General features: G+C 30.1%; 1 protein-coding gene across 1 annotated transcript; it reads right to left on the bottom strand.

Annotated features, from left to right (window-relative positions):
- Positions 1-7,764: 7,764 nt before the first annotated feature.
- LOC149511534 (uncharacterized) lies at positions 7,765-9,069 on the bottom strand. Its single transcript, XM_089754621.1, has 2 exons — positions 8,900-9,069; positions 7,765-8,264 (listed from the first exon to the last, which is right to left on the bottom strand). The coding sequence occupies exons 1-2, from the start codon at positions 9,035-9,037 to the stop codon at positions 7,968-7,970; spliced, it is 435 nt and encodes a 144-aa protein (XP_089610747.1). The 5' UTR covers positions 9,038-9,069; the 3' UTR covers positions 7,765-7,967.
- Between the last annotated feature and the right edge of the window lie 2,696 nt (positions 9,070-11,765).

The following is an 11,765-nucleotide window of genomic DNA, read 5'->3' as shown; positions in this document are numbered from 1 at the left end:
GCAGCTCTAATTAGTTGATCATCAACAGCCACTGCTAGAAGGTGTGCTATATGCCCATGCTTCTAACAAAACTGCCCTTGTCTTGACAGACTCATCTTCTTCCAGATGTCAACCAAATCTTTTAAATTGTTCTGTTTGAGGAGGACAGATGATTCTTGAGACAGAGTAGACTCATAGCCAATTGGCAAGCAATCTCCCATCTTCAGTTGAGTCTTTTCTGATAGGGCCCTTACTTCATTAGGTGTCTCACAGGGTGCTAATACTGATGAAGAGCAAACTAGGTGTTCATTGGTGTCCATGAAAAAAATTTGTTGAAGACCGTTTTTCAAGCAAATGTTCTTTTATGCAACTTTATGATATGCGTATGAACCAATGCAAAAGAAATAAGAAAAAGGTTAGTATACCCAGAAAAAGAACAAATAACTAAGTAATTTTACACATCACACATCACACAAAGTAAAAAGGATGAATCCTATGCTTTTGGTCAATTCTAAAAAGGAAGAGTGATAGCTCTATCTATAGGTTAGGCATTCTTAAGGTTCACTATATGTGGTTTTAGGGTCAAAGTCTAAAGGTCCTCAAATTGTTCCTTACATCCTTGTCCATCACAGACTAGTAAGGCACCCTAATCTTCACCCATTACAGGCTACAAGCGGAAAAGGTTCAATTTGAGTGGGAGTATTTCGCTAGCCACTGCGGAGGCATTAGACCTCACGAAAGCAATAGGTACTTTACTCCCTCCTAGAGGGACGGAGCTCGGGTATAGAGCTCATGTTATGCACATGCACATGAATTACATAATTAACAAAGTAAATAAAATATGAATGAATAACAACACATATATACAACAAGGTTCAATTTCATTTGGCTTTTGGATAACACAAATTATGTGCTGGCCTGACTCTCAAGTTCTCCAGTGGAGTCGCCAAACTATCATAACATCTAGATCCGGGGATCTATCGCTAGACATTGACTTAAGGGAGTCACCACCAATCTTTTTTATCTAGGTGCGATTGGCCACCTATGGAATCTGTCCTTTTAGGGAACACCTAAGCTTAAGGGTCCCTAAAAGAATAGGTTCAGGTCTGCTAACCAGAACAGAGTTCGGGAGTTCGGTTACGTGTGAGGAAGGTTATAGCACCCTCACAACGCCCACAAAAGATGGTACCAGCTTAAATTTGTATTATCCAAAGGCCTTAAAATTTTACCAAGTAATTAATTATTGGAAATTATTCTCAATTGACTCTAATATTTTTAGCAGAAAATTGAGAAAATTCCCTCATCTCAGGAGTATGCAAGAAAAACTACTGTTTCACTTGCAGAGGCTCCGTCGTCGGATTATTTAAAGAAGAATCAAAATTAAGATAGAAAGGAAGGAAAGAATGATTTTTTTTTTGTAGGGAAAATTGATACTTTCAACTTTTCCCTAAAAATATTTTTTTTGAAATTTTGATTTTTAAGGAAAATTGATGATTTTTAAGGAAAATTGATACTTTCAACTTTTCCCCAAAATTTTTTTTTTTGGAAATTTATTTTTCTTTTAAGGAAAATTGATACTTTCAACTTTTCCCTAAAAATATTTTTTTTTTGAAATTTATTTCTGAGGAAAATTGATACTTTCAACATTTCCCTAAAAATATATTTTTTTTGAAATTTATTTCTGAGGAAAATTGATACTTTCAACTTTTCCCCAAAAATATTTTTTGGAAATTTATTTCTAAGGAAAATTGATACTTTCAACTTTTCCCTAAAAATTTTTTTTTTTTTTGAAATTTTTTATTTTTATTTAAAGAAAATAAAATAATAATAAATAAATAAAAAGAATATTACATAAACCTAATCTAATAAATAAAAAATAAAATAAACAAATAAACCAAGAAATCAAAGAAATCAAAGAAAGAAAAAAAAAAAAAAAAAACCTGGAGCGGCTCGGATCGCAGCTGGGCTCGGCTCAAGGAAGAGAAAACGGCTCGGGGGGAGCGGCTTGGTAGCTTGGCTCGGCTCGGCTCAGCTCGGAGGGGGATGGCACGCGCGGGTCAAAAAGCGGGTCGACGCCCGGGTCGGGTCGGGTTCGGCAAAACGCGCGGATCCTCTAGGTTACTTAAGGCCAAAACGACGTCGTTTTAGGAGGGTATAAAAGGCAATCCCCTTCGTTTTTTTTGGCAGAACGCTCCTCCCTCTCTCTCTCTTCTTCCCTTTTTCTCTCCCTTCTCTCTAAAAACTGAAGAACACCGGTGTCGGATTCTGGAAAATTTTGCCGAAATCTAGAAATTTCGCCGGAAGTTGGCCAAAAGATCGCCGGTTTCTGGGATTCTTCGCCGGAACTGGGTTGGTCGCCGGAAACTTCAAGGTTGGCCGGAATTTTCACCGGAAAATTCAAATTTCACCGGAATTTTCGCCGGAATCTGGAAATTTCCCAAAAATTTCCAGAAAAATTTTTTCGCCAAAAATTTCTAAAAAATTTTTTCTCACTCCCAGAACACTCCTAAACTTTTCCTAGCTTCCTATACGCCTCCTTTTCTCTCAAATCAGTAGCTTTGCTTATTGTTTTCTCTGTGTTCATTCTGTTTCAGGAGGTGCTTTATATAGGGATTGATCAGGAGTTTCTGATCAATCCCAATTCCCCTTTGGACGGGAATTCAATCTTTGAATCCAGTCTGGACTCTTCTGATTGAATTCCCATTCCCAGTGGGATTCTTCAACTTTCAATCCCAGCCCTCCAAAATCAAATAAATAAAAAAAAATAGATAATTTAGAAAAGATAATAACAATCAGATAATCAAAAAGAATCAGAACAGATAATTTAAAAAAATAAAATAAGATAAACCCAAAAATATATAAAAAAATAATAATAATAATAATAAGATAATAATAATATAATAATATATAACTATATACATATAAATATATCCTAAATAAAAATAAATAAATACAGATATACACAAAAGAAAAAAAAAGAGAAAAAAAAGGAAAAAAGAAAAAAACATACATGATAAAAATTCAAATGGGCCTTACCCATTTGAGCCATGCTCAATTGATCTGGGCCTTACCCATTTGGGCCAAGCCCAATTGATCTGGGTCTGGACCCAATTGGGTGTCTACAAATGGGACCACATACATTAGAATAAATAAATTCCAATTTGTTTTCTTTTCTCTGAGAACTCTTATGAAAAGAAACTCTACAATGCTTGCCAAACAAATAATGATTATATGAATTAAAAGACATACCTTTGGTTAAAGGAATAAGAAACCATCTTGTACAAACCTGTAACTCCTTCTTGCTCATGTGTGCTAGTATTTTGTGCCATAAGTTTGCTGAAGCATCATTCTCAATGGCATTTATTTGGTTGCCATTCAATTGCATCATGTCTTATATATTATGCAGCATAATTGTCTTATTGCAACTATCATAGATCCTTTGAGAAAGTTCCACTACCCATTCTTTTGTCAACTCTCATATATTTCCTTATCAAAGACATTAATAGCAAGTAAGTTCATTCTCATATTCGAAATGTGTTTGACATCCATCAAAGTCAACATGCAGCCCATACTAGTTTATACAATAATATCACTAATCTCAATAATCTGTGACACACTATTGTTTCCCATTTTGGTGCAACCAAAGTCTCCTTCTTTATAAGTTGTAAATAACTCCTTCTTAGGAATACAATGATATGTCGTTTCAGTGTCAACTATCCATTCAATGCTAGGATCCCAACATGATTACAATAATTATGTGTACAAATCAAACTAACTAAATCACTATATGAATTCACTGTTACAACATTACTATCATCTGAACCTTTACTTTTCTTATCTTTTTGCTCTTGCTTCAAGATTTTGTAATATCATTTTATATGACCTGTTTTACCATAATGAAAACACTTCATTTTATCTCTAAACTTAGATCTATGTTTAGACTTACTATGGCCTTTTGATTCTAACCTCTATCAATGTTTCTACCCTTGTTCTATGTGATCAAAGCTTGATTCCCAAGGTCTAAATCTTTTTACCTTAATTCTTCATTAAGTATACTATCCTTTACCATCTCTAATGTCACTTTGTAATCATGAGCTAAATTAAAAACAATCACAACTAACGTATTCTAGCTGTCTAGCAATAAACTTAAAAAAAATAATGCCTTTATTTCATCATCCATCTTAAGCTCCATAGTGGTGATCCGATTAAATATATCTTGAAAATCACTCAAATGCTCTGTAATCGATTGTCCATCCTTGTACTATAAAGTTGCAAGCTTTTTAACCAGCATAACTTTATTTATACCTATTTTTCTCTTATACAATGCTGTCAATTTTTTTTCAAATAATGTGGACATCTATCTCGTATGTTACATGACGGAACACACTGATATCAACCCATTTTCTAATTATAGCCAGCTTCTTTCTTCCTAACTTTTTTTAGTTTTCATTTTTCATATTTGCTAGTTTAGCCAAATCGCCCAATATTGGTTCATACAAATCTTTGTAATATAAATGATCTTCCATCATAGGCTTCCAAATTGAATAATTTGATGTTGTCAATTTTATCATAAAACCTGTATCACCCTCCATGATTTCAAACAAAATTTACTTCTGTCTTGGGCTACTTTTGTATCGATGTCTCAAAATAACCCTCATTCTAATATCACTTATTGGACTTGAACCAATAAACACAACAACACAAAAGCAATATATCACAATAAACCTATAATAATAAACAATAATCAACAATGCAAGAAAAATAAAGCACCCAAGTTTTATGTGAAAACCTTCCAGTGGGAAAAAAATCACGGACCACTAGAAAAATCTCCATTTTCAAATAATGGATATACAAAGTTTTTCTCTAGCTAAAACTAGAGCTAATCAACAACTAGAGAGACAATTGAAAAAATCTCATCAAATAGATGACTCAACAAATACACCTTGGTTGTGTTCCTAGAGAGCTTCAAAATCGATCTTCATTGTTCAAAATGTAAAACTCTAAATCATAAACCTTCTAACAAAATTTTTTTCTCAATCAGACAAAATTTTAACTTTCATTCAACTAATTCTCCCATCTCATTTTTCTTTCTTTTTTTTTTTTTGGCTTCTTTTTTCCCTTTTCTTTTCTTGGTTTGCAGCGCCACTTTTTTTCAACCTTAAAACAACCCTTATCTCTCTATATTAAGTAGCTAGGGCTCTATATAAAAAGAAAGACCAAAGCCTATGGCCTTTGATTAGTATAAGCCTAATTACATGGGATTGGACCCACTTTTCTAACAAAAGTAACCACCCATCACCATAGACTAACTGCAGAATTCAGCACCAAACCTTCATTTGAACCACCCTTTGCTACCATTGTCGGTGTCAGAAATAACCTAAAAGCTACCCAAAAACTCCTTTCATGCTCCCCAGCTTTTCTACTGACTTATATTTGATAAAAGAACCTAAGAAAGCCTAGATCTAAACCTAAGGCCTTGGCTCCTCCAATAAAAAATGTCCATTTCTACCATTTTAAATGGCTTAAGTTTTAACTGTGTTTTTGTTGATAGTTTAGAATATGATGCATCCTATATTGGATAAAAAATTTTAATTATTGATAAATAAAATTAATTTTTGTATTAATTTTATTTATATTTTAAATATTTATATTTGAATAGAAACAATTATCATATGACAAATGGTCATAACTATTTGAATATAATAGAGTATTATTTATAAATGTTATGATTATACAGAAGGTCATAACTATTTGAATAAAAATTTATATTTGTTTATTTATTATAAATAAATTTTTTAGTATAATCATTTTCACTACTTCTGATAAAAGAGTTTGAGATTTTGTTATATCTTAAAGATATAATTACTTTTTAAAAAAATATTCTTTACATCTCAAAACTAAAATTCTTTTATATTATTTTTCTTCTCTTATTTATCTTTTCTAACAGTTTTTCCTCTCACCATACTCTCCCTTTCTACCGGTTGAGATATTCACTCTACCTAAATTTTTTCTAATACATGCTTTTGCATTGAGAACTCCTTGGTGAAAAGCTTGTCGACAGGAACATTTCTTTGTAATGGCCTAGACAGATTTGTATCCACTTTGCCCGGGTTCAAAAGAATGCATGCAACTGGGTCTTTAATTTCCTTGCAAACTCAACTGAAATAGTTTTCATCACTGCATGCGTCAAGTCAAACAGCATTATCTGGTAATGAAGCAATAAATAAATTGAACAAAACTAATTTGTTTATTCAGACGTAAATTATGATGGAAGTTGACTAAAGCTTTTGTTCATTCTTTTCTAATTTATAATTAAAAGAAAATTTTGGCACTTTTCCGTTCTTTCAATCACAAGCTTTATAGAAAGGGGATCAAAACATTTACGCAGCCATTGCGAGGCTATGTAATTATGTCTAAAATAGTATCATTATAGAATATCATATAAGATATAGAAAATCTGCTGCAGAAAATTAAATAGGTCTGAATTTTCTTTTTCTTTTTTGGGTTCTTCAGTTGATTCGATGAAATTGAGAATGAAACAGGGGATGCAGATTGCATAAAGTGCTCTGGGGATTTTCTTTTTTCTTTCGAATTATTGTTTTATGTTTTGAGTTTTGATTATTAACAAACAATAATAAGTTATGAAGGAAAGGAAAGAGAGATTGAATAATGGCAGCTTACAGTTTTTGGAATGTATTGATAATTATTTTTTCTAAGCCAAAATATTTTATTAAGATTCCAAAAGGAATACAAAAGTTCAAAGCTAGCATTAGGAAATAACAACAGGCTCTGTTTTCGCGTCAGTGAACAACTTATAACACACCTGAAATATAAATAAAGATCAAACAAGCATCTTAAAATTAAAAAGTCTAAACCTGGACATATCTCAACAAAGCTAAAGCACCCAAAACCAATATCTACAATTTTTTATTTCCCTTAGTTTCTTTTAAAAAAGAGGTATTAATGAAATTTGGGTTTGAATTTTAGGTTAATTTAAATTTTTTATTTGAATAAGTTGTTTTAATTTTATATTAAATTTGTATGATTTAATATAAAATTTTAAAAGGGTTTCTTAAAAAAAATAATAGTGGGGCCAATCCAAAAATGTCATATGGGCCACCAAAAAGCCACATGGTAATTTTAAATTAAAAAAAAAAAGTTTCACCAAAAATCAATATCTCCAAAACCCAAAAATATTAAATGATAAAACTCACAACATTAATAAAGTCAATGTCACATCGTTAGGTCAACATTCATATTAACGAATTTAATGGAAGAAATATAACAACGTTATAAATTGAATGAAAATTTTAAATCTTGAAAAGTAAAGTTAATATAAATATTGAAATTATTGTTGACAGATTAAATAAACATTATGCTTTAAAATACGAAGATGGGTCTCACAAATTGATCAACTACTTCAAGCTTTAAATGCAACGATACCTACATGAAGAACACAAAATAAAGCTTTAAATTCATCAATAAAAGCTTAAAAATAGAAACTAAAAGCTTTTGAAGCCAGGACTTAGTATATATGACTTCATGAAACTCCTTTAAAATGTGGTATATCATAAATCTAAAATTTAAATTTTAATACTTGTTTCTCTTTTTCCTCTTATCTAGAATTGCAGTCTCTCTCTTGCACCAAAAAAATATTAAAAGATTTTTTAAATACAAACTAAATTATTAAACACAATGACAACTTCATGAAAATAGAACAATCACCTCCTCCTCCTATCCCATGGACTATACTCATCTTATGTACTAAAAAGGAAAATAGAACAATGACTAAAGCTTTTTGTTTTTATAATATAAACTAAAGCTTTAAATACAATAATATCTAAATGAAAATACAAACTAAAGTTTTAAAAACAATAATAATTTCATGAAAATGCCAACTAAAGCTTTAAATAAGGAAACACTAACTACCTTTAAATATAACAATAACTACATGAAATGCCAACTTAAATTATTTTTATTTAAAGTTTTCAACAAACAGACTGAAGCAATTGAGTTAAGTGAGAAGCCAAAGCAAAATTGCCTTCTTGTCGTGCCTTGAGGATATTGAACATGAGAGCCAGGCGGACTTGAGTGACAGCACTTTGTTGGATTATTTGCTTGGTTTCTTTGCCTAGTTGCTCGCATTCTTCTTCTATTGCTTCGAATTGTTCTCGAACTTGCCTTTGTCCTTCCTTAATGCTTTCTTGGCCTTTAGTTATCTCTTCCATCTCTGTTTTCAACTTTCTAAATCTTGTTGTCACGATTTTCTTTACATTAATCTTTCTCTGCCAATTTAATATAATTATTTAGAAACAAGGAGCACTCTAGATTGTCCATACTCTTTTTTTTTTCTTTTTTTCTTTTCTCACGATTATGTGGAGTTCAGGTTGTTTCAGATCTTATTCAAAGCTCTATTTTGAAAGCTCTTATGCTCTTATAATGAAATCTTAATTGAAATTTCATATGAAATTTTATATAATAAAAGAGAGGCATGTAAAATACTTGGTGAATTGAAATTCCTTTGTGCTATTAATGAATGTTTTATCAAATCACATATACTTTTATTTACATATGTAAAGAAAAATAACAATAATAAACAAAACTAACAATAACATGTAACTTGAGAAAATATCTAACTTGCATGTTAATTGAATAAAATACGCATTTCATGGGACTTGAATGTATGTACTAAAAAGTCGTATGATCTCTTCCTTGTAAGACCTCATCAATTTAGTCTCATGTGCACTACTAATCTTTTCAACAATTTTCAGCTTGCATATTTCTTCTATAGGTCCGCATGCAAATTCACTATTTTATTTAAATATATAGTTCTAAATAATGATAATAATAATAAAGACAAACAAATTAAGAAGAAATTAGCATGAACATGAAAAGAATTGAACATACATAATATATATACCTTTAGCTTGAAGCGTCGATGTTTCTTTGTTCCGGTCGATTTGGTATTAAGGGAAGCCATGATCATGAATATATTGTTATATGTTTCTCTCTTTTGATTATCCAAGCTAGCAATGTCAAAATAGTTGCAAAGCAACATGCTTATTATATACTGTTTTCATAGATTGCAGCGTAAGGTAACAACTTTATTTTTTCTTTTTTAAATAAAAAGTCAATTCATATTTACACCATTGATTACTACTTTTTCACTTTTTTTCCCCAAATTGTTTGCATAGTGATGCTAGCTGCAATTTATTTCATTAAGAAATTTTTGTTATATTATAATTTATATCGATCACTTTTTAGTTTTTGAATGGTGTTATAACTGTATGCAAATGTCCAAATCAAATTACAAGTCTAATGACATCCCAAGATTTTTATTTTAATCTATATATTAATTCTTAATGAAGCTAAATGAAATATTTCAAGAAAATAATATATATATATATATTCATAAGATACGAAAGGTTGTTTTAGATATGAGATGTATAATAGAAGATTCAATGACTAATTATATTTTAATTAGTTTATAAAAATAATTCATCACTTTCAGCATATCACATAAACAACTTTATTGTAAAAAACTTGGTAAGCACGTATGCTTGTGAGCTTTGACAAGAAATAAGCATTCCCTTTCTTATTGGTTTTTGCTAACTTTCTCAACAAGGTTTTGGACGAACAAAGATTCCTGGAATTTTGGCTTAACGTAAAGGGTAAGGGAAGGAGGGCTTAAAACTTTTCAGATACCATATTTAAGCCTTATCATATGCATGAATTTTGTCTAATTTTATACTATCCATTTCTAATTGAATATTCAAATGTTCTTTTTTTGTTGGTTCCAAAAAAAACTACACTATCTTGGCAAAAAAAAAAAAAAGTTCATTTTCATTTTTAAACACCAACAACTCTTAATTACCTTTTTAATGTTCCATATTAATTTTTTAATATTTGAGATTATTGAGATTTGAATTGTGATCATTTTAAATTAAAATTCAATATTCTACCAATAGGTAGACCTATTCAAGTGTAAGATTAGTCGTCCAAACCCAAAAGCTTGTCAAATTTTTTAAAGAGTTTGGATAAAAAATTACTAATTAGGTAAATAGATTTTGAAATAATTTTTATATTCATTTAAATTTCAGGTTAAGTTTTGAATAAAAGAATTAAATCCCTAGCCTAATCTGAATAAAATATATAAATAAAATATTATAAAAGAATTAAAACCTAAGCCAAATGAGTGTAGTTTATGATTTCAAGTTGCTTAAACAAATTTTAAAATCAAGACATAACTTTAAAGATTAATATAATTTCATATCTATATAAATCTTAATTAAATATACATACATCTTGATAATTAAGACTAAATACTTAAAAAGTTTGAAATATCACAATTAATAAGAAATAAATTCAAGAATTTATCTCATGATTTTGTTATATTCACTAATTTACTAAATCTAATACAAAAAATTAGTATTAAAATAATAAACCCAAAACCGTCCTAAAATATCATGCAGAAAATTAAATTTAATGCAGTAAACAAAACTGTTAGAACTGTCTACAAATTAAACTAGTGCAGAATTTAAATTCAAAGAGCAGAAAAGTGTGTAGAAATTTTCTAACTATGCAGAAAATAAATCTAAACTAATGCAGTAATCAAAACTAAATGCAGTAAAATTTAAAAACTAAATGCAGAAAAATTTTAAAGCGCAGAAAACAGAATTTTAAAACCTAAAACAATGCAGAAATTGAAAAGAGTGCAGTTAACTAAGTCCAGCAGCTAAAAACAGTCCCTAAACTATGCTAAACCAAATTATAGACATGCAGTAACTATCTAAATATGCAGAAAACTAGAACTGGAAATTTTTAAACTAAAATTTAAGCAAAAACGGAAACTGTTGAGACTTAAATACTGGAGAATTCATAAGCTGTGTAAACCACAACTTCTACTATCTAACTGAAACCGAAACAAGCACAAAAATTAAATTGAAAATTTTAAAGAACTTGACCAATAATTTAAAGAACTTTAACTTAAAAGTAAAGAGCATAAAAGTATATTGCAAGAACTTGAAAGAAACTTGAATTGTAAACTTAAATTGAAAATTAAATGGCAAGACACAAAAGCAAACTGTTTTGGAAGACAACTTGAAAACTTAACAGAGTGCTAAGAAAACTTAAGAAAGCTAAAATCACTACAAGAAATCTGACATATAGTAACGCTAAAAAAAAATTCGGCAAAACCCTAAAATCCGTCAATATAGCACCATAAACCCTATACCGATTGTTAAAATGTGTATTTTGATGAAATTTTAATCGTCGATATATCCCTTGTTGGTATAGATCTATATTGACGATTTTTAAGGTGTCAGAATAGCTCGCAGAGATATACCTATGATTCAAGACCGTCAACAAAGGTATATTTGTTAGTATAACATATATTGTGTGTTTCACCATTATACCTTTTACTGACGGTTAACACTCATCAATATAGACTTGTATGTTTTAATTTTTCTTGCTTATACCGACGGTTAATGCTCGTCAGTATAGCCTTTACCTATACTAACGCTTAAAGCCCATTAGTATAGGTAAAAAATATTTTAATTTTCTCACCTATATCGACAGCTGGCGTCGTCAGTATGGACTTATATGTTTTAATTTTTTTGACCTATACCAATGGTTAACACCTATCAGTATAGACTTTTAATTTTTCTTACCTATACCAATGCTTAGCATTCGTCTGTATAGACTTGTATTTTTTAATTTTCTTAACTATACCGATGGTTAAAGACTGTCAGTATAGAATTGTATACTTTAATGAATAGACCTATACT

The sequence above is a fragment of the Durio zibethinus genome, chromosome 25, assembly GCF_047325235.1.
Source record: "Durio zibethinus cultivar Kanyao isolate XHJ-2024 chromosome 25, ASM4732523v1, whole genome shotgun sequence".
In the NCBI taxonomy this organism is placed as follows: domain Eukaryota; kingdom Viridiplantae; phylum Streptophyta; class Magnoliopsida; order Malvales; family Malvaceae; genus Durio; species Durio zibethinus.
The sequence above is the reverse complement of the archived record's forward strand: the minus strand, read 5'-3'. Positions and strand labels throughout refer to the sequence as shown.

Excerpts from the sequence above, each read along its gene's own strand:
- LOC149511534 (XM_089754621.1), bottom strand. The coding sequence starts at position 9,037 with ATGTTGCTTTGCAACTATTTTGACATTGCTAGCTTGGATAATCAAAAG. Across the intron at positions 8,265-8,899 it reads ATCGACGCTTCAAGCTAAAG|AGAAAGATTAATGTAAAGAA; the intron begins GTATATATATTA and ends TTAAATTGGCAG.